The sequence below is a fragment of the Hevea brasiliensis genome, chromosome 1 (genome assembly GCF_030052815.1).
Source record: "Hevea brasiliensis isolate MT/VB/25A 57/8 chromosome 1, ASM3005281v1, whole genome shotgun sequence".
Taxonomy (NCBI): Eukaryota; Viridiplantae; Streptophyta; class Magnoliopsida; order Malpighiales; family Euphorbiaceae; genus Hevea; species Hevea brasiliensis.
Window position 1 is genome coordinate 122,508,799 of NC_079493.1, and position 24,118 is coordinate 122,532,916.

General features: G+C 32.6%; 3 protein-coding genes across 3 annotated transcripts; all 3 read left to right on the top strand.

Annotated features, from left to right (window-relative positions):
• The first annotated feature begins 3,248 nt into the window (after positions 1 to 3,248).
• On the top strand, positions 3,249 to 4,030 carry LOC131169265 (putative leucine-rich repeat receptor-like serine/threonine-protein kinase At2g19230). The gene is made up of 3 exons (XM_058128370.1): positions 3,249 to 3,370; positions 3,681 to 3,743; positions 3,837 to 4,030. The coding sequence occupies exons 1-3, from the start codon at positions 3,358 to 3,360 to the stop codon at positions 4,028 to 4,030; spliced, it is 270 nt and encodes an 89-aa protein (XP_057984353.1). The 5' UTR covers positions 3,249 to 3,357.
• Positions 4,031 to 6,579: 2,549 nt separating this feature from the next.
• On the top strand, positions 6,580 to 8,235 carry LOC110654889 (uncharacterized). Its single transcript, XM_058128376.1, has one exon. The coding sequence runs from the start codon at positions 6,580 to 6,582 to the stop codon at positions 8,233 to 8,235; it is 1,656 nt and encodes a 551-aa protein (XP_057984359.1).
• A 7,555-nt stretch (positions 8,236 to 15,790) lies between these two features.
• LOC110653753 (LRR receptor-like serine/threonine-protein kinase IOS1) lies at positions 15,791 to 23,208 on the top strand. The gene is made up of 15 exons (XM_058128378.1): positions 15,791 to 15,860; positions 15,927 to 15,988; positions 18,534 to 18,660; positions 18,742 to 19,288; positions 19,475 to 19,963; positions 20,115 to 20,255; positions 20,345 to 20,416; positions 20,529 to 20,600; positions 20,679 to 20,759; positions 21,407 to 21,573; positions 21,688 to 21,902; positions 21,990 to 22,116; positions 22,350 to 22,412; positions 22,490 to 22,679; positions 22,791 to 23,208. The coding sequence occupies exons 1-15, from the start codon at positions 15,791 to 15,793 to the stop codon at positions 23,206 to 23,208; spliced, it is 2,841 nt and encodes a 946-aa protein (XP_057984361.1).
• The last annotated feature ends 910 nt before the right edge of the window (positions 23,209 to 24,118 follow it).

Here is a 24,118-nt window from a genome sequence, read left to right on the forward strand (position 1 = left end):
GTACCCTTATTTGTTCAATGTATAATCATGTGCTTTATTCTGCCTTGTGTAAAAATTCGAGGACGAATTTTCTGTAAGGGGGGGAGAATGTAACACCCCAAAATTTTATTATTTATGAGTATTTTTGGTATTTTAATTTTATTTGAATTTTAGGAATTTTTTTGAGATTTTTCGGATTTTAAAAATTGGGTTCGATTTTCCGAAAATATAAACTTTGATGATTTTTAAAAATTAATTTGAAGACCACGTGGCAAAACTAAAAATATATTTGGAGTCTACGTATTTTTCTGAGTTTTATGGAATTTTTTCAGAATTTTTGGACCTCGTTTTCGGTCCCGAGGCAGAGTAAAAATTCAAAATTTTGTGTCCTGAATCGAACTAGCCGAATCGAATCGACAGGATCGGACGGTCGAATCGGACCGTCTCTTCTCTTTTTCTTCCTCCGCGCGACGCTCCATCCCCTCTTCTCTCTCTCGTTTCTCTCTCCTCTCCACCACCGGCCAAGCCAGCCAAAGACTGGCGCCGTACCAGCCAATGGCCGTACGGCCCGAACGTGGCCGAACGCAGCGCTGAACGCCCCCTGCGCACGCGCGCGCCGCTCCAGCTTCCCCGGCCAAATCCGGCCGATCCGACCACCGATTGGACCGGGTCTTGTGTTTAGAATCATCTACTCGGCGAGAGCTTTCCATAGACACCAAGAACGCCGAAATCCATCGAGCGGATTGTCCGATTTTTGCTCGGGAAGATTTTAGCCCATTTCGACTTTTGGGCTAGATTTCTCGGAAACCGTGAATCCCACAAGGAAACCGAGGCCACCAGCACGCTCCATTCGTCGAGAGCTTCGCAACGACATAAATTTCGAATTTTTCCGACACCGTTTTTCGGTGGGTCCACGGAACTTCGCAGTGTATTTTCGACCATTAAATGAGCTTAGAAAATTCTGAAAAATTTATGTACTAACCCCCGTGTTATGGGCTTCGTGTAGGTATCCTCGATTCACGGAAATTCGACAGTTGACCAGGTCTGCAAATTTCGGGCCAGACAGACCCGTTACCGGAAAAGTCTCCGAATTGGACCGAGGTTTTGGCTAGCCCCCCATTGTCAGACGTCCCGAGCGCGTTCCCGAAGTCGGAATCAGCAAAGGTAAACCCGAACCTTGTTTTTTTCGTAATTTTCTAGTGCTTAAATAGGATTAAAAATCCATAAAATATTCGTGGTAGCTTAGAAAATTACGATTCTTTTTGCAATAGCTTAGTAATATTGCTAAGGACCATGAGGCAAAGTTTTATAATTTTTAGAGCTTGTTTGGCGGTTTTGCAAAAATGATCAATAATAAGGACTAAATTGAAATTTTGCGTATTGTGATGGATGATTGATTTGATGGGCGGAGAGGGCTGTGTGATATGATTGAACTATTGATATATGGATTGTGAATATAGAAGTGCGTTTTTGCCCTTTTGCGGGTTGGGTAGGTCCTAGGTATAGGGAGACTCACGGATTTTCGACGACTTAGGACGACTTGATCTTTTCTTTGTTTGTATCGAGTCAAATTTATTAAATAGATGTAATGTAATTGTCGGTGAGGGGACAGCCTTCTTCCTCCGCCCGCCCACGATAATTTGTCGTCAACTTAGTGAGTAAAATATAAATTTTAATTGTAATTTCGATATTATTATATGTTCAACATGCCCATGCATCACTTATATGCATCTATTTATGAAGATAAACTCTAGTCACGAATTCTGTTGCAGTCATAACTGATAATTTGCCATGAGTGTTGATGTGGTAATTTGGAGCAGAGTGCGTGCGATGGCGTGCGTGTGAGGAGGTGTGGACTATGGATAGGGCCAGGGTAGTCACGGCTTGAGTTCTTTCTTGGGACGTTCCTTGAGGGGTAGTCACGGCTTGAGTTCTTGCTGGGACCCTCGATTTGGTTTATTAAGCGAAAGTCCGCTTGAGTTCTTCTGGCACCGAGTTGGATTTAAGAGAGTGTATAGGGATCGGCTCCCAATATATTATGATTGATGCTACAGGGTGTGTGAGTGCTCCAAATTACCTTTTTGATGCTATGATGTGAATTTATTGCTGATGTTGCATTTCACTTTACAGGGTGCATTAGTTTTAGATAGTTATAGAGATTATGGTTAAAATTGATATTTTACTCTCTGAGTCGAACGCTCACTCCTGTTCAAAAATTTTTACAGGCCGCAGGAGGATATTTTATTCTGGGTTAACCTGCTTTTATACTTCGCAGGTTGTTTATCGATATTTGTGTAATTTTATTTACTCCTAGAATTTCCGCATGTGTTAGCAGTAATTATTTGAATTTAGTCTGTAATATTATTATCATGTTGGACCTGTAAACTTAATATTTTAAGTCTGTTTTGATGAATTTGATGAGGGAGCTGAGCTCCCATTTATTATTATGTTGATGAGTATGTGGAGGGTGAGCTGAGCTCCCCAATGGATTGTTTATTGTGTTTACAGGTCGGGTGAGTCGAAAACTCCCCGTTGGAAAGTCCATTTTATGGCCGGACTCTGTCCGTTTGTTTTCTTGAATTTGGGCCCAATGGGCCTTAGAATTGGGTAAATGAACAGTTAGGCTTACTACGGGCCTCGGGGGCTTTAGGCTGGCCCAGGTCCTAGTGCCGGTCCGGCCCATAGGTTGGGTCGTGACAGAACAGATATGATACGATATGTTATATGACAAGATGAATAGAACATATATGATATGAAATTGTTTTTGACAGGTAACTATTGGAACCCGCCAGATGCCAATAAAATAGAGCAGGCTCTGCCTGGGTTTCCACAGAGATAAATTGTGATAAAAAAAATATTACCACATATTTTCTATAAAGTTTAAAAATTAACAAAGGACACGACATCCGCACTGAATGTAGTATACCTTGCTCGGCATCACTGTAGACGGGTGAAGGGTGTTACAGTTTCACTAACTGGGAAAGAAGATGCCAAAACCAACAATCTATGTGTGCTACTAGAGCCAAAAAAATCGAGACTTCACATACTCTGAGATTCTGAATATTACGAACAACTTTGAGAGGGTTCTCGGCAAGGGAGGATTTGGAACAGTTTGCCGTGGCTACTTAGATGGCACTGAAGTAGCTGTGAAAATGCTCTCCCCGTTATCAGTCCAGGGTACCACTGGCATTTCGTTTGAATATGTTCTGAGTTCTTTTTTTATCTTGCATGTACTAAAAAATGGTTGTATGGTTTCTGAATACAGCTTAAACTTCTTTTGACAGTTCATCACAGAAACTTGACAATCCTTGTTGGTTTCTGCAATGAAGGTGCCAACTCGGGCCTCATTATGAGTATTTGGCCAGGAGAGATTTAGAAATGCACCTATCAGGTTCATTTATATTAAACATATTTTTCGGATGACTTTATTATAAATCTAAACATGCTATAAACTGCTGCTACTGTTGTGTCAGCATACCATAGACAGTTCTTTTAGGTTCTGCAATAACGGTTCTCTTAGATTTCATTAGCAAATGCAATTTTTACTGCAATCATTTTTGTCAAATTGCAAGCCCATGGCCTAAAATTTTAGGCCTAAAATTTTTACTGCAATTTTTACAGTTGATACAATTTTTATAACTGGCATCACATATTTTCTATTCCCAATAGAAATTTGAGGCACAACTTTGGCGTGAATGTAGAAATGAGCACAAATGTGTTGAGTTGGGAGAGGAGACTTCAAATAGCAGTTGATGCAGCAAAAGGTTAGCAGAGATAATTTGCACGGCTTTCTATGTACTAGTAATAGTTTACAGCCATTAGCAAACTCGTAAATGTAGATTTTTTTATATGTGTAGGATTGGAGTATCTCCACAATGGGTGCAAACCAGCAATTGTACATAGGGACGTGAAGACTGCAAACATCTTGTTGAATGATAAATTCCAAGCCAAACTAGCTGATTTTGGACTGTCCAGACCTTTCCTAGTTGAAGGTGGCACTCACATATCAACAGATGTTGTTGGTACTCCTGGGTACCTTGATCCCGAGTGAGTAGCTTATAATACTGTCTAGAATATTTAATTTATGCCTTTCAGAAAATTTATTTCACTTGTATTTTTGTTAAAGGAACTCCTCCTTTCCCTTTCATCCTCCAAGACACAAGAGGAAGATACTTTCTATTCAACAGCACAGGTGCAAATTTGCTAATGTGTCCACTTATAGACATTTACTTCATAATATGGAATAAAGAGCTAATTCAATCAAGAAATACACTAATGATTAATCAACAACTGACATGGTTCGAATTTAATGTTCTGGTTTGCAGGTACTCTGAGACGGGCGAATGACCGTATTAAGGTATCTCAGAAACGAAAAATACCAAAACAGGCTAACACCTCAAAAAATTACGAAGAGGGGGCGGGTTGCAGTGGTCAGCGCATGGGACGCTGTTCAAAATAGCGTCTGAACAAGGGACGTATTCATAATAGCACCCGAAGCTCGGACGCTATTTTGAATAGCGTCCGGAATGAGCCACGTCCTATTACGTCCCATCTCGTCCCATCTGCTCCGGATGCTAATTATATTAGCATCTTGTACCTCCGGACGCTAATATAATTAGCATCTTTGGGCATGGCATGCAACCTCCTCCAATCTGTGCAGCGAATCTTCAGTAGTGGGACGCTATTTTTATTAGCGTCCCGTGTTCATCCACTCCTCCTCCCAAGCCTGGCGTGCAGCCTCCTCCCAAGCCTGGCGCAAGTCCAATCTGTGCAGCGAATCTTTAGTGAAGGGGGACGCTATTTTTATTAGCGTCCCGTGTTCATCCACTCCCCATTTCTACCGCTACTCTCTCTCCCTGCGCTCTCATTTACGGTTTCCATTTCGCCCTCAAGCCCTCGCTCATTCATTCCTCGTCCATTGTCTCCCTCGCTCGTTCATTCCCTCATCCATTGTCTCATTTTGGTGGAGCAGCTCGGGTGGAGCAAGAAGCAGAAGAGACAGTTGCAGTTGCAGTGGTAGATCACAAAGAAAGAAAGAAGAAATTTGAAAAAAAATTATATTAAGGTATGTATTTTGACTGTTTAATAATTTTTAACATGTAATATATGAAATGCTTAGGTGATAATAATGTTTATTATTGTGAAAATAATGTAATATTCCTTAAGAAATAAATTTTCATTACAAGTTTTAACATGCAATATATAAAATGCTTGAGTGTTAATGTAATTATTATGCTGAAAATAATATATATATTTTTTTTATGCATGCATGTTGGTATGTTTGTGAGCAAGTTGATATATATATATATAGTAATAGCATAATACTGATAAAATGAGTATAAGTTATTGGGAAAAATAATACAAAAAATTATATTTTTAGTGTATAATAGTAAAGAAGGTAAAGAAAAATAATATAAATTTGTAGTATTAAGAAAATGTTAGGAAAGAGAAAATAAAAATTATAAATGTAAATTATGTTACAAAATAAATTTTATATTAACTAAAATAATTTTTGTATCTCACAATATAATAGTTTAATAAGTTGAACATAGAATATTAGTATAAAATAAAATAATAGTTTAAGTTTTTAAAAATTAATAAAAGTTATAGAAGAAAGGGAAAAATTAATAGAAAATTGAGTTCATAATATATTATAGAAAATGATGTAATAAAAATAAAATATAAATTTATATAAAATATTAATAAAAAATGAGAAATTAGTAATATAAAAAATTGCCAAAAAAAATAAGTAGCATTTTAATTAAAATGTAATTATTAGAAATAAAATATTAATTTATTTTATTAATTAAAATTAAAAGAATAGAAAAATTAGTAATGTAAAATGTTGTTGAAAATAATTTCTTTATTAATAGAAAATTGAGTTCATAATATATTATAGAAAAGGATGTAATAAAAATAAAATATAAACTTATATAAAATATTAATAAAAAATGAGAAATTAGTAATATAAAAAATTGCCAAAAAAAATAAGTAGCATTTTAATTAAAATGTAATTATTAGAAATAAAATATTAATTTATTTTATTAATTAAAATTAAAAGAATAGAAAAATTAGTAATGTAAAATGTTGTTGAAAATAATTTCTTTATTAATAGAAAATTGTGTTCATAATATATTATAGAAAAGGATGTAATAAAAATAAAATATAAATTTATATAAAATATTATTAAAAAATGAAAAGTTAGTAATATAAAAAATTGCCAAAAAAAAATAAGTAGCATTTTAATTAAAATGTAATTAATAAAAATAAATTATAAAATTATATGATTTAGATAATATGGAAGAAATAAAAAATAGTAAAATAAAAAAAATTGGCGAAACTCAATATAACAATTAATATGTAATTATTTAAAAAAATTAATATTATTAAAATATGATTAAAAAATTAAAACAAGAGTAACATAAAAATTTGTCGAAATCATTGCATATTTAATTAAAATATAATTAGTAGAAATAAAATATTAATTTATTTTATTAATTAAAATTAAAAAAATAGAAAAATTAGTAATGTACAATGTAAAACCTATTGTCAACCAGACCGTTTATGCTGATAGTTGTTGCGATTTTTATTTTATCAGAAATGTCAATTCCAAGTTTTGCTACTTTATATTGGGATGGAGAAATCATTATGAATGATGAAGGCTATGAATATTATGGGGGTTCATCAACCGTCATTACTATTGGTAAACGTATGGATTTTGGTACTTTAGGAATGAAAATTGTCCGTGGAATTAATCTTAAAGGTGGACATGAATTTATATCGAAAATCTTATTCAGACAACCCATTGAAAAAAATGGCTCATTTAAATGGGATTGCATGGGTTTGGCAAATGATGACGATGTGAATATTATGTTTAATTTCATTGATGAAATTGGAGGTATGTCATCGATTGAATTATATATTGAAATTTTTCGACCATCTGCAAATGTTGTTGATGAAGCGGGCCCATCAAATAGTTGTTACACTAAAGCACGTAAGTGTACGGATGATTTTGAATGCGCTAGCAATGATTATTGTCCTGATGATGATGAGGATGATGCGGAATCTGATGAAGAATGGATTGATAGTGATGACTGGGACATGAATGAGGATGGTGGTCATCATAATGAGTTAGTAGTAGATTTGCCTTTTTACTATAATACTCATGTTGCAAACCCAATAATGCCGCTTGTCCCTCCTCCGCCTTATAGTGAAATAGATTTTTCATTGCTAACGGTTGATCCATGGTCAACACCACAGTGTAGTTCAATGTGGGATCCATTAAAAGAGTTTGAATTAGGAATGATATTCTCATCTAGAGAGGATGTCCAAAAAGCTGCCAAAGAATATCATTTACATAGGCACCATGAGTTTTGTAATGAGGAGACAAAGAATAGAACATATGCCATCAGGTGCAAAGACACAACGAGCAATTGTAAGTGGAGATTGCGTGCCTCACGAGGGAAAGGAAGTGATATATGGAAAATTACGCGATATAATGGACCACATACATGTGTTAATCCATCACTGTCACAAGATCATAAGCAATTGGATAGCAAATTTATATCTGATTTCATTCTCGCCATTGTACGTGAACAACCCAATGTGAAGATAGGAGCGTTACAGTCTGAAATAAAAGATAAGATTGGATATATGCCAAGTTATCGAAAGACCTGGAAGGCTAGGCACGATGCAATTATTAAGATCTTTGGTGATTGGGACGAATCTTACAGAAGGTTGCGACAATTTAAGATTGCTTTGTGCAAACAGAACCCTGAAAGTATGTTCTTGATTGAAGATGATCCTTTTTTTGTTAATAATAGATTAGATCCTGCTTATCGGGTTTTCGATAGAATGTTTTGGGCATATAAACAAACAATAGAAGGATTCAAGAACTGTCGACCGGTTATATTCATAGACTCAACTTTTTTATATGGAAAGTACAAAGGATGTTTATTTTGTGCAACAACACTTGATGGTAATAACCATATTTTCCCAATTGCGTGGGCAATAGTCGACAGTGAAAATACAAGGAACTGGGATTGGTTTATGTCTTGTTTGAGGGTGTTTGTGACAGATCGTAATGGAATATGTGTTATATCAGATAGACATATTGCCATAAAAAAGGCAATGAATCAAGATTGGTGGCAGCCTCCTGCTGGGCATCATCGATACTGCTTAAGACATATCATCAGCAATTACAACACAAAGTTTAAGAATACTAATATGAAAGAAGCTCTCCGAAAGGCAGGTTAGTTTTCTAAGTTGACTAGTTATTGTTACTGTAATCTAAATATAAAGTTGACATGTGTATCCAACAAATAACATGGCTTTTTTATTTTTACAGCACAACAATTGGAAAAAAAAAAAAAATTATGAGGCCATGAACACAATCAAGAATGAGCATCCTGATACATTTGAATGGGCTACAAAGATACCTTTGGAAAAATGGACACGTTCTCATGATGGAGGGAAACGTTATGGCTCCATGACAACTAATACTGTTGAGTCTGTTAATGGAATACTCAAAGGGATCCGTGCTTTACCCATAACTGCAATGGTAGAAAAAATATTTTTCCAGTGTGTTAATTATTTTGACACACGCCGCACGACCCTCCGTGAGCAACTGCAAATGGGCTTCAAATTTACACCAGCATGTCGTCAAATATTACTTGACAATTTAAATGAAGCAAACTCATATAATGTCCGAATCTTTAACCGCGATTGTGGTGAATTTGAAGTTTGGAAGGGAAGATCTGAAACGAAGCATGTGGTCAAACTTGATGAAAGGAAATGCACATGCAAGAAGTTTGAAGAAATATGCATTCCATGTTCTCATGTGATTGCCGCATGCCAAGCAATGTCAATTAATTATGAGCAATACGTTTCAATTTATTACACATTGGAGCAAACACTTAAGTGCTATGAGTGGCAGTTTCATGCTCTTGGACATCCTGATGATTGGCCAACAGATAATTATCCAGTTCTTCTACCTGACCCAACCCAGAAAAGGTCTAAAGGACGACCAATTTCGTCAAGGAAGAAGAATGAAATGGATTGGAGTGTAAATCATTGTTCGCTATGTCATGTACAAGGACACACAAAAAAAAGTTGTCACATGCGAAGGAACAACATAACTTAATTATGTTAATATGTATCATTATTATAAATTGTTGTGGAATGTATTTATTTTTATATTTTAATTTTATGTGTAAATGTAACATGTATTATTATCAAGTACATTATCTCCCATAATGTTTGCATTATCATGTGATTCTCATATATTTATTTGTGCTCCATTTTGTTTATGTCGTAGATAATATAATGGCTCGTATAATGCGCACTCCAAAAAGGATTGTCAATCAACAACAAAGAGCAAGGGTACATGGTCTAATTAAGAATTTGATTAATCTACCAATGGAAGTAACACCCTCAACTACAGGGAATTACCTACTCTGTATTGTTAAGCATATGATAAGGGTCAACGGGCTTATTCAACAAATCATATGGGAAGGAGAGCTATTAACAGATAAACCTAGATATTTGGCTTTAAGGTCAGCTTTTAGCTGTATCTACGACAAGGGTATACTTGACCGCGTATGGCAAAAATTAGAAGCTAACCGTACCCCATCATATTTACTGCTAATTAAGGGATTCGCAAAAGAATATGCTAGTTGGGTCGCTACGCGGACAATGTGTCGGTCAAGTGGTATAAAAATTCGTGATAGTAACAAACATACTCTGTTGAAGCCCATGTTACCTAAAATCAACTACACATTGGACAAAGACCTTTATGATGAGCTAATTAGATCATGTCCTGTGAATCAAATAGTCAGGGTGACCTAATTAGTTCTAATATTTATATGTGTTGTTCATGTATATTTATATGTTTTGATGATGTACTCAACAATATTGTACTTTTAAGTAATGTATTGACTATGTTTATTTATATAATTTAATTCCTTCATTATATGTTTTTGTTACTATTCGTGTATTAATTAATGTACAAGAAACATATGTGCATTGTTTTACCTATCAAAAGATCCATTGAAAATGTATATTTTGTAATACTAAATAGGTATGACTACACAACAAGAAAGAAGAGATTACATTGTGCCTGGTCCAATTGATAAAGAGCTTCTTCGACTCCAGCCACAACACCGCTCAAGGGTTTTGGAATGGTACAGTTGAGCATGAAGTGGTTACATGCAGGAGGCAGGGGCTAATATTACATACTGACATTGATGACCGAATTGTTCCTCATCTTCGCGATTCTGGATTTATTAGTATATCTAGACTAGGGTTTTTTTTCTCTTGATTGGCACCTGATCAGTGCCTTTGTTGAGCGATGGCGACTGGAAACCCATACGTTTATGATGCCAATTGGTGAGTGCACAATCACTCTTCAGGATGTCAGCATTATTTCCGGCTTGTTAGACATGGGTCTCAGAATCGAATGTCACGAGCCGACTGGCCAGAAGTTTGTGAGACATTATTGGGAGCTAGACCACCCCCAGAAATGATCCGAGGACATACACTAAAATTATCGTGGCTAGTTGATGAGTATGTAGATATTCCACATCAGGCTGATGATTTAACCGTATTATGGCATGCAAGAGCATTCATATTACGACTCATTAGTTCGATATTTCCCGACAAGACAAACTCACGTGTCAACTTGATGTTTCTACCCCTTCTAGAAGACTTGAGGAAGTCTGACATACAGTTGGGGTGGAGCTTGCTTAGCCTTCCCTTATCGTGAGCTATGCCGTGTTGCTGTTACTGAAACAAAGGAGATTTCAGGACCACTATTCATTTTGCAGATCTGGGCTTGGGAGAGATTTAAAATAATCTCTCCATCAATAAGGGATCCATCAGCTCCTAATGATGCACCTCTAGGTGCTAGGTATGTCATTAAATTTATATTTTTATCCATTAAGCAATGAATAAATTGCCTTTTATTCTATTATATTTTTAATTTTCTTATCAACTAACAGGTGGAGTAGAGCTCGACAAATCACTGAAGTAACAACCCATGTACTGCCACAAATTCGGTACAACCTTGACCGGATGCGACCTGAAGATGTAATAATATGACATAAAATAATATGTTATATTTTTCCGTACATTTATAATCACTTCATGTTTTGCTAATATTCACTTGCAGATCACTTGGGAACCATATAGTGAGGAATTATTGGATGAGCTGCCAGACATGTGTATCCAAGGTCGTCCCAGTTGGAAGACAGTGGTGCCATTAATTTGCTTTCATATTATTGAATGGCACCAACCTGACAGAGTGATGAGGCAGTTTGGTTTGGCCCAGCCTATTCCAGCACCACCGATGCAAACAGATGAGTTGCACGATATTACTCTCCGACTCAGTGAGAGTAATTGGGCACACCACCATGCAACATATATTCATCGTTGGAATAGGCGAGAACAATATATTGTTCAAGGGCAACAAATGGGACAACCACTCCACCATCATTCGAATATATGGAGTGGTACCGCTGTCGGTAGAAGTTGGATCTCAATAAGTGGAGCTGCTATTGGCTGTGTGGTAATGATTAACAACATGTATTTTTTTCATTATTAAATACTTATAATAATAATTTTGTATTTTTTAACCTAAAATGTAACGTTATGTATATATTTTTTATTTTTACAGGAGGACGCAATTGAGGATTGTTTGATAAAATTACAAAATCCATCAACACAAAACGTGGCAGAAGTTAAGCGTACATTAAGAAAAATGATGATTGCTCTGGAACAAGAAAGTAGGCTTTGCCAAATGCCACCTCCTCAGTCTGCACCTCAAGCAGCAACTTTTAATGATGAATTGGAAGAGGACCAACCCATCAACCAACCTGGGCCCTCACGTAGACCAGCACGACGTCAATCACGTCCTCCTCGACGTCGTCAACATCAAATGCGTCAATCCTCTCCACCTGATGATGTTATGCCCCCACCGCCGATTTCACCCTTTCTCGCATGGCATCGCTCGATCCTATTCCCTTAGCTCCTGCACCGTCTCATCCTATTCCATCCACAGTATTCCAACCATATTCAGAAACTATCCCCCCACATTATACTGGTTGGATGCCTACCCCATCAATACCTGGCCCATCAACACCATGGATGTCATATCATTCTCATGTGCAAAGCAGAAGCACATTTGACTTCACTGAGAGTCAGCAGCCACAAACACCAATGAGTAGCTTATTTGCTCCATTTGGCAGACCATCTAGCATTGGGCCATCACAATATGCTTCAAGTCAATTTGGCGGATATGGTTCAGATCAATACTATGCACTATATCAGTCTAGTGCCTTAGGCCATATTCCATCTGGTGCAGGTCTATTTGGACACCATGAACAAGGTGCTATGCATTATACTGCAGGGGGGGAATCATCAGGACAACAACAAGGGCAACCTGGCCAACCCCAAGATGCACAAGGTGATCCAGAAGAGCAGCAAGAAGGGGGACAACATCGAGTTCTTCGACCGAGACGACATATTCGAAGACCTGGTTGTGGCACATGACTAATTTAAGTATTTATTTTTATTTGTATAATAATTATGAATACTTGTCTTAATTTATATCTTGCTTTAAGTCAATTGCTCGTATGACATGTTAGTAAACAATTTATATATATATTTTTAATTAATTTGAAAATAATAAAGTAATTAAAACTAATTAAGTAATTACATTTATTAATTGCTACGAAGAAAATATATTATCCATAATTATAATAAGAATAAAAATTAATATTAGTTATACTTTTATAACTTTTAACGTTTATAACTAACATAATTTTAAATTTATCAATCTAATATATTCAAATATTATACATTTATATTTTTTAATCTATAAATTAAGAAATATTTTTATGATTAATAAATTTTTTTTACAAAAATATAAAATTAATTTTTTGAATATAAATATTTTTTAAACCGTACAATTATATTCTATTTACAATATTTAAATAAAATTAATTTCATAAATATATAATATTAAATAAATATTACTACTACTAAAATATAAAATAAACTTTAAACAAAATCAATCTATATATTTTATAAAATATAATAAATAACTATAATTAAATGATCGATCAAAATATTATAAATTTAATATATTTTATAAAATCAATTAAATAAATAAAATATTAAAATTGATTGGGACGCTAATATGATTAGCGTTTTTCATGCTTTGGGACGCTAATCATATTAGCGTGTTTCTGCTTCGGGACGGTGCATGTTTCTGCTTCGAGCGGCTTCGGGCGGGGCGGCTTCGGGCGGAGAGGGCTCTGGGACGCTACTATAAGTAGCGTTTTGCTCGCTGTCGTGGGGACGCTATTCAAAATAGCATTTTTTTTTTTTTGACGCTATTTTAAATAGCGTCTGTGTGTTGGGACGCTATTTTTATCAACGTTTTTTGGTCTTCTCGCCCCCTTCCCGTAATTTTCTCAAATTCTACCCCGTTTCGGTATATTATTTTTTAAATAGACCCTATACGGTCAATTGCCCCTCTGAGACATTCAGATTAACAGAGAAAAGTTGTATAGCTTTGCATAGTTCTTTTGAGGATAATCACAGGCAAACCTATGCTTGCAAGAACCAACCCAGTGACTCATTTAAGCCAGTGGGTTAGCTCCCTGCTTGCAACTGGACATATTGAAAACGTTGTTGATCCAAGGTTAGATGGAGACTTCAACATTAACTCTGTCGGGAAAGCTGTAGAAATAGCAATGGCTTGTACATCTCCAACTTGCACTAGAAGGCCAACTATGCTTCGAGTAGTGAATGAATTGAATGAGTGTTTAGCGGCAGAAATAGCTCCAACAAAGGAGAGGCATGAGTTTGAATTGAATGGTTCCACTAGAGTGTTGAATGAATCTATTCCCCTAGCTAGGTAGTAGTTCACTATTAGCTAGTGGTTCAGAGATTTAGGTTTACATTCTATATTGGAGGAGCTGAATAAAATCCTGCATACCTCGATAAGTAGTTGATCTTTGTTCTTGCCAACAATACCTGAAAAGGGTATACCAAGTTCTTTTTTTTTATTTTTATTTTTTTATTTTTTATATCAAGTTCTTTCTTTTCAGTGTCAAAGAAGTACAACTTCTCTCTCATTCACAGCTTTTCAAAAAAAAAAAAAAAAACCTTCTATCATTCACATTTTGCTTGTTTCCCAAGCTGTGTGCAGATTAAAATGAAAAGATATTATTCATATAATGACTTCATGCTACAATTTGGCATCTTCTCTATCATTCACAAGTAAAACTATTTAATATATTATTTTAATTTTTTATATACTATAAATTTTTATTGCCATATAAGATGTATAATAAAAATCACTTATTAAATATATAAATTTCACATATTTATATCTTTAGTCTAAATTTTTAACAAAGAGAAATAGTCTTATTTTTGAACACTTCAAATAATTTCTTAAGAATGGGAGTTGAGTAGACATAAATATATAATTGAATTGAAGATGTAAATTTTAGTATATATATATATATATATTTAAAAGCTATGTGAACTTATCTTTCTTATGGACAAAAAAAAAAATGATTCTATATTTGTTGGACTTTTGCCAATTCTCGAGGTTCAAGCTTCCTTAAATGAATCTATATGTGGCTGTTCCTTTAGTTATATATATATATATATATATATATATATATATATATATATATATATATATATATATATATATATATATATATATATATATCTTTATATATCTTTATCCTTGATAAATCAATTTTAGATAAAAATCTCATAAGAAAATATGTTATGGTAGTTATAAATATAATGCACCTTTTTTTTTCTCAATTATATTAAAGAATTATATTAAATTGATTATAACAATATAAAATTAAACTTATTTTACTATTTTAATTTTAATTTTTCATTGAAAATTGTATTGGACTGAAATTAAATTGAGAACCAATTATATATATATATATATATATATTTATTTATTTATTTATTTATTTATTTATTTATTTATTTATTTATTTATTTATTTACTTATAACCTAATATTGTCTTTATTTTTCTATCATTTTTTTAATAATATTAGTTATAAATATATTAAATATTCACCTTATAATTCTTAATTATAAGTGTACCATTATTATATAACATATTTAATCTATAATTTACTTAATATATAGTTAAAGATTATATAATTAAGAAATAACTAAAAAGTATATTATAAGATATACTTATATTACTATATTGTATATTATGTTTAATCCTAAATTATATAATATCTTATAGTTAAAGTTTAAATATTATATAAAAAGAAATAATTAAAAAAAAAAAAAAATATATATATATATATATATATTATATGATATGTTATGTATTAACTAATTTTAAAATTAATATAAATGATAATTCATGTATAATTTTTTATATAAATAATTATATAAAATTATTTTAAGAATCAAAATTCATATAAATATAAAATTAAAAATTGAATTGAATTAAAACTAAAATATCGAAGAATCAGATTGAAAATGCATTAAAATTTCATTTCAATTTTGATTTTTAGACATATTGCGGGTATAAATTGAACTGCGCACTCCTAATTAGAAGTTAGAAAATTGAATGGATAGTAGAGTCCTGTTGCCTGTATCCAAAGACCAGAGTTGTAGGCCTATGACTATGAACAGCAGGTTGTGGCTAGGGTGGACATAAATGTCTGAGCGTTTGAATCTTCTTCTATAAAATGTATGAGAGTACGCAGAATTAAGCCATAAAGAAAGGGAAGGAATAATAGCATTCGCTTCTAAATGGTGAGAACTATTGGCTGTTCTTCCTGCTCGAACTGCAATGCCTGCTTTGACGGTAACGGCATTTCAGGTAAGTATATATATATATATATATATATAAGGGAAGGAATAATAGCATTCGCTTCTAAATGGTGAGAACTATTGGCTGTTCTTCCTGCTCGAACTGCAATGCCTGCTTTGACGGTAACGGCATTTCAGGTAAGTGTATATATATATATATATATACTTATTGCTTAACAAAAGTTATACTTAACATTTTCAAAATTATAGCTTGATTAATCGGATAGTGAAGTTTTTAATTGGATTTTATACTTAAATTGAATTGATCGGACTCCAATATTATATTATTACTATATAATAAAAGAAGCTACCATGTGCCCCTGCGTTTTAGATAAAATTTCATATATATATATATAACTTCTCTCTCATTCACTGCTTAAAATTAAAAAAAAAAAAAACTTCTATCATTCACATTTTGCTTGTTTCCCAAGTTATGTGCAGATTAAAATGAAAAGATATTATTCATATAATGACTTCATGCTATAATTTGGCATCTTCTATATCATTCACAAGTGAAACTATTTAATATATTATTTTAATTCTTTATATACTATAAATTTTTTTTATCTTATTAAATATATAAATTTCACATATTTATATCCTTAACTTAAATTTTTAACAGGGAGAAATAGCCTTCTTTTTGAACACTTCAAATAATTCCTTAAAAATGGGAGATTAGTAGAGATAAATATATAATTGAATTGAAGATGTAAATTTTAGTATATATTTATTATCTTATTAAATATATAAATTTCACATATTTATATCTTTAACCTAAATTTTTAACAGGGAGAAATAGGCTTCTTTTTGAACTCTTCAAATAATTTCTTAAAAAAGGGAGATTAATGGAGATAAATATATAATTGAATTGAAGATGTAAATTTTAGTATATATATATATATATATATAAAGCTATTTGAACTTATCTTTCTTATTGACAAAAAAAAAAAAAATGATTCTATATTTGTTGGACTTTTGCTTATTCTCGAGGTTCAAGCTTCCTTAATGAATCTATATATGGCTGTTCCTCTCATGATAGTGAAATTAACCAAAGCACCTTGTTATATTATCATCTATAATTTTTCTTTTTTTTTATTGAAAATAACGCATGCATATATTTCAGGAAAATATATTGAATTGTAGTTTTCTTTAAGGAAATAATCAACTTCATTAATTAAGAATAAAAAAAATCTTTCTCTTGAATCAATAGGATTGATAAGAGTGACAAAAAATTTCTGTATCCCTTAAAAAAGATTGAATTTTTTATTATGAAAAAAATCCCACTAACAATGCTTTATCTCTATAACAATGAATTCTCTCCAAACAATCAGAATTAAGTTTAATCCAATAAATTGAGAGATATCTGTAATTTATTATCAGAAATCCTTTTCTTGGTTTGGTTTTTATTATTTTATTAATAAATTTATCTTGCTAATAAAAAAAAAATATACAGGAAATCTCAAAAAAGACAAGGTGAGAAAATTTATGGGAATATCCTGTGCCGACAACACAGTTTTTATTCTCTGGGAAAATGGAAAAAAAAGTTAAATAATTTTGAAAGAAAATTTTAAAATTACTTAAATGAAAAACTATTTTAATTTAGTTAATGACTTAGTAAAACAAATTCTTAAAAAATTATATATTTTTATTTTTAATTTAAATATATTTTTTAAAATAAAAACCTCCAAACTAACTAAAATGTAGTTTCTACAATTTTTTAACTAAAAATCTTCTTTAGTGACGTCTGGATTTCGCCACAAATACTAAATAGTTACATTAAGAAGTTATCCCTGCTCCTTTAAAAAGGAATTAGTTGCAAGGGTAACTTTCAGTCATGAATCGTGAAATATATTAATCAGAAAGTATTACATAATGATTTAAAATTAAATTTTATAAATTTTAATCATAAAAATAATAAAATAATAAAATAATTTTTTAATTATTTTTTAAAAATATTTAAAATATTATTTTTTTTCCTAAAAATAATTTTAGATATTCAAATTCAATACCAAGCAAGCAATTAATATATTACATCAACAATTTAACATTAATATATACTAAATAAATGTCATATCAATATCTATTGCATTTATTTAGTATTTTTAAAGTTAACAAATGATATTTAAGAGGGTGCTTTAGTGTATCATCTAGAGATCATGGACCGAATCATGAAATTAAACAGCTTCTTTACAAAGTAGTCTTAAAACTGTGCAAAATTACGAATATCAACTTTTAAATATGAAACGTTATGTACATTGAGTTACCTTTTAATAAATGATACATGACGCTAAGGAGTAGTTAAATAGCACAGAACATATACACGCACATTTGTATTTAAAAAAAAAATCTCATAATGAAAATTTCAAACATTGCCTACTCCCTTCAATAGTTGACATTGTTGTTGTTGTTGTTCTTCTTCTTCTTCTTATTATTATTATTCTTATTATAGAAGTAAATGGACTTGCAGCACTTACTCTTGTATTGGTCACTATATAATGGCTAGTTGACAGAAATTAAAGCTGTAATTACCATTGACCTAGTTACTTACTAAAGTTCATTTAAGCATATGATTTTGATATTATAAATGAAAGATTTTATCTGTAAAATTGATAGATCTCATTGAAAATATATCTCTGGATATATCTATGAAGACATTTTCCTTATAAATGAAGAGATATTGCAGTATCAGTGCTTACATGTTCTCCCCATGCAAGAAGAAGCTCTAGGCAGGAATGCGTGCTTGGAGATCTTATTTCTTTTTCTTGTTTTTGTAGCTCTTGCAATTTGTGTTCAGGGACAGGATCAATCAGGTCTGTATAAATCCCAATATCTTTTATATCGTTTTAAAGTTTCCTTTTTGCTCATCATATGTCACTTTCTTTCTTCCTCAGCATTCATTAGCCTTGATTGTGGATTGCCACCAAATACCAGCTATTCTGATGCAAATACAAGTCTAAATTACATCTCAGATGCATCATTCATTGACAGTGGGGAAAGTAAGAGCTTAGCACCTGAATTCAGTACAAACAGCATCGACAGACCGCTATGGTACGTCAGGAGCTTTCCTCTGGGCAGTAGAAATTGCTATGATTTGACACTTACTGGAGCTACCAAATATTTGATCAGAGCTACTTTCATGTATGGAAATTATGATAACCTAAATCAGCTACCAGTATTTGATCTGCATATAGGACCTAATAAATGGGTTACGGTGAAAATCCTCAATGCATCCATTCCTGTAAGCGAAGAGCTCATATATGATCCTCCACTCAAATACTTATATATATGTCTTGTAAATACAAATTCACAAACACCCTTCATTTCAGCATTGGAACTAAGGCCTTTGAAAAATACCACATATGTAACCCAGTCTGCAGGAGCGCTTGCACTCTTCATTGCACGGCTGGATATTGGTTCAATAACCAATCAAAAAGTCAGGTGATGAACATATTTAAATCTCCTATTTCTTTTGCAATGAGTAACTTTTTTATTTATTCATTTATTTTGTTCCAGTGGAGGCTTAAACTCCAAACCTCACCACCTGAAGACACTCCAGCACCATTAAACTATAGTTTATTGATTATTGTTTTAGTATTTTAACGAGAATGTATGTATATGCCTCAGGTATCCTGATGATGTCTATGATCGTTTATGGTATCCCTATCATCTAATCCAATTCACGGATATAAGTACCAATCTGAGTGTTGATTTGGGAAGTAACAGTAATGATTACCATCCCCCATCAATTGTCATGAGGAGCGCATCCACACCAGCAAACAGCAGCATTCCCTTGAATATATCTGTTACAGGAGGTGAAGTGGAGTATAATAATTACCAATTTTATTTGTATATGCACTTCGCTGAAGTGGTGAAGCATGAAGCCAACCAATCCCGTGAATTCAATATATCTCTTCAGAATGGAACGATCTGGTATGGACCTGTTACTCCTTTGTACTTGTACTCATTGACTGTGTATAGCATGTTAGCACTGCCTGGAGAAATTGCTAGCTTTTTCCTCTCCAAAGTCGGAGGTTCAACCCTGCCGCCCCTTCTCAATGCCCTTGAAGCCTATTACGTGGTTGATCTCTTGCTATCAGAAACAAGCCAAGCAGATGGTAAGTTTATTAGCAGGATATATATTTACCTACTGGAATCATCTCTAGACATAGGTCTCGAATTTGAATCTCCTTCGGGATCTCAAAAAAAAGTGCTATATATTTTTCATTGTTTGTCTATTGCCAATTAATAATTGAACGTATGATATCGTTGATGCAATCGTGAATATAAAGTCAAGATATGGAATAACAAGCAACTGGCAAGGAGATCCATGTTCTCCTCAGGATTATGTGTGGGATGGTCTTAATTGCAGCTATAATGGAACTGCTCCACCAATAATCACATCCTTGTAAGTTCATGCCTTCTGGTTTACCATAACTCAACTTTTCTTTTCAATTCCATCTGCTTATAACAAGTATTAATGAAAACTAAAATTAGGAACTTGTCATCGAGTGGATTGACGTGGGAGATACCTCCTGATATAGCTAATCTGAAGTCGCTAAAATCTCTGTGAGTATCATAACTTTGGAATTATATGGAACCATGAATTATTCTCAATTTGATATACATAGGGGGAAAAAAAGGAAAAATAATTCAATTCCATTTTCTGTTATGATGACAGGGACTTGTCAAACAATAGTTTAACTGGACCTGTGCCTGATTTTCTTTCTCAGATGCTGTCCTTGAAAGTCCTGTAAGTTGCTTGTGATTAAACTGTTGTATGGAAGCTTCATAAAAAATTAAAGAAATTCTCATATGCATGCGTGTGCAGAAACTTGACAGGTAACAGGCTCACAGGTACAATTCCAGTTGGCCTCTTAATAAGATCGCAAAGTGGTTTGCTACTGCTAAGGTCTGGCTTCCAAGAATCTTAACTAGCTTTAATTAAATTCTTAATTATGACAAGTAATAATGTCCATTACCATCCCTCTTTCTCAATATATAGTTTTTCTTAAAAAAAAAAAAAAAACTCAATTTATTATATGTTGATACTTATTTCTTGAATTGATAATTTATAAATAATTTAATTATATAATAAGCTTATTTTAAAGACAATTTTGACATTAAATAATTTAACTATTATTATATTTTGAATTGAATTTTGGAAGTCTATATGCTTCGGGAATGTAGTCCAATACCTAAATGTATAAATGGGCCTAAACATGAAGTGGACTTTTCTTTTTGAAGTGGTCTTAGTCTCCTAGGGTTGCATCACTTTTTTTTTTCTTTTTCATTTCCTTTACAACAAATGTTATGAATGATTTACACAGATTTAGTATATCATAACTCAAATTATAAATATATGAGATCATGTATTAAACAGATTGATTTTACCGTATATAATTAGACAATAATTGGAGAAAATTAAATAATACTTTTCTCTCATAAAATTTTGAGTTGTTTGAATGTATATCGACTTTACATTATTGCAACCCATGATTTAACTTTCAAGTGCTAAGTCTTAATTATGTTGTCATCTTTGTGATCATGAAATTCAAGTGTTAGCGGAAATCCAGAACTTTGTGCATCGGTTTCATGCAATGATAATAACAATAAGAAGAAGCACGTTGTTCCAGTAGCTGTATCAGTTGCTGCATTATTTGTTATTATTGTAGCTGCACTGGCAATATGGAGATGGAGCCTTAAAAGAAGAAAGAAACAAGAAGGTATATTTATATATGACTTAGGTTTGAATAATCTATATGCACCAATTTTCTGTATATGTTAATAAATTCCATGAACTCATTACATTGCAGTGGAAGCTGGTGAGATGATGGTAGCTCAAACCAGGAGAACAAGTGAAGCATTGGAGTCGAGAAAATTAAAGCGACAATTCGCTTACTTTGAAGTCCTGGAAATTACCAATAACTTTGGGAGCGTTCTTGGTAGGGGAGGATTTGGAACCGTTTACCATGGCTACTTGGATGATATTGAAGTAGCAGTAAAGACGCTATCTCCATCCTCAGTTCAAGGCTACAAGGAGTTCCAGGCTGAGGTATTTATATGTGTAAAAGCAGGCCATCTTATTTAAACTTTCCCTTCTCTGGAGATACATTACAAAGTGTGTATATTCTAATGGCAGGTTAAACTTCTTTTGAGAGTTCATCACAAAAACTTGACTTCCCTTGTTGGATACTGCGAGGAAGCCAACAACATGGTGCTCATCTATGAGTACATGGCTAATGGAAACTTAAAACATCATCTCTCAGGTTTGTTCTATACATATACAGAACCAATGTTGGAGTTGAAATTTTATTAACCTTTAAGTAATTTTGTAGAATTTTTAAAGTGCAAATGAGTCCCTTAATTTTTTTTGGTAAACACTACAAGACAGGCACTCCAATCCCATAATCTTATAAAAATTCCTTACAAAATATTTTAGCTAATATTGTCATACAGAGCCTACTTCTTGGAAAACAAATGAGTTTTTGTGCGAATGCAGGTGATCAACCAGATATCTTAAGCTGGGAGGGTAGACTTCGAGTAGCCCTTGAGGCAGCACAAGGTTAGTAAGCATAGGATTTTTTTATGTATGTACAAGATTATGTTGTTGGCAAACGGCATTAAAATGGGAAAATGTAGGATTGGAGTATCTTCACAATGGTTGCAAGCCACCAATTGTACACAGAGACGTGAAGACTACAAACATTTTATTGGACGCTAAATTCCAAGCCAAACTATCTGATTTTGGGCTGTCAAGAATTTTTCCAAATGAAGATGATTCTCATGTGACAACAACCATTGCTGGCACTCCAGGCTACCTTGATCCCGAGTAAGTATTTCAAAGAGCATGCCCAAAAACCAAATTAGATGAAATCAAGAAGCATTAGTTTCTTGGTGGAGATGAGTGTGGATTAAATTAATGACAGGTTTTGGTTCGCAGCTACAACATAACAACCTGGTTGACTGAAAAAAGCGATGTTTATAGCTTTGGAGTTGTTCTTTTAGAGATCATCACAAGTCGACCTGTCATTGCCAAAAACGATGATGCTGATAAGATTCATCTCAGCAACTGGGTCAGTTCCATGCTTGATATGGGGGATATCAAGGCCATTGCCGATCCAAGGTTACATGGAGATTTCGATGTTAATTCTCTATGGAAAGTTACAGAATTGGCAATGGCTTGTGTATCTGAAACTTCTTCTGAAAGACCAAATATGACCCAAGTGGTGATGGAATTGAAGGAGTGTTTAGCAACAGAGATGGCTCGAACAAGGGAGGGGAGTAGTCCTCAATCAAATAATGCTATTAACTTGATGGCCCTGAATTTGCATTCTGAAATTTCTCCCCTGGCGAGGTAGTCATTTCAGAAAAGAAGGGTATCTTGTTGTATGCAAAACTTTTGCATAGCAAAAAGCTTTGCAACCTTGAACTCAAAATATGAATATGAAAATCTAATTATACATTTTATGTCTTGAACTGAATCTAAACAATTATTAATAAATATTACATCAAACTAATAAATAAACACTAAATGTTGATGAACGATAATCAAAGTATCTGACAATTATTTATTAATTAAATATAAAATATTATATTGTAAGTAAATTAAATTCTATTCTACTTAAAAAAAAAAAAGGCTTTATTGGGGAAATGTTTTTACAATTTTTTTTTTCTTCTTGAAACTTGTTTTTACACCATTTTAAATATTGAAAAAGGAAATTTAAAAATATTTTTTAGTTTTTACCATTAAAACATATTAAATTTAGGGTAAATTATAATTTAGTTCATAAATTTTGACCGAGCCCACAATTTAATCAATACATTTTCAAAACTAAGTAATTTGGTCTATAAGATTAAGCAAAACTTACAATTTAATTCTTCCATCCAATTTTCCGTCTACCTGATCATTAATTTAAAAAAAATGATTAAATTATTCTTAACTCTATATATTTTCTAACTAAAAAGATTTAGTCTCTAAAGTTTTATATTATATAAATAAAATAGTACCTTGATTTAAAATCAAATAAACAAAATAGTCTATTGATTTAAACTATTTTATTTATAATACAAAACCTCATGGATTTAATTGTTTAAGTTAGAAAATATATATAATTAAGGGTATTTTGATTATTTTTTTTATATATAGTAAATTGCATGAAATGATTAAATTGTATGTTTTACCAAACCTTAAGGACTAAATTATTTAGTTTTGAAAATACAGGGACTAAATTATAAATTTTGTAAAACTCATGAACTAAATTATAGTTC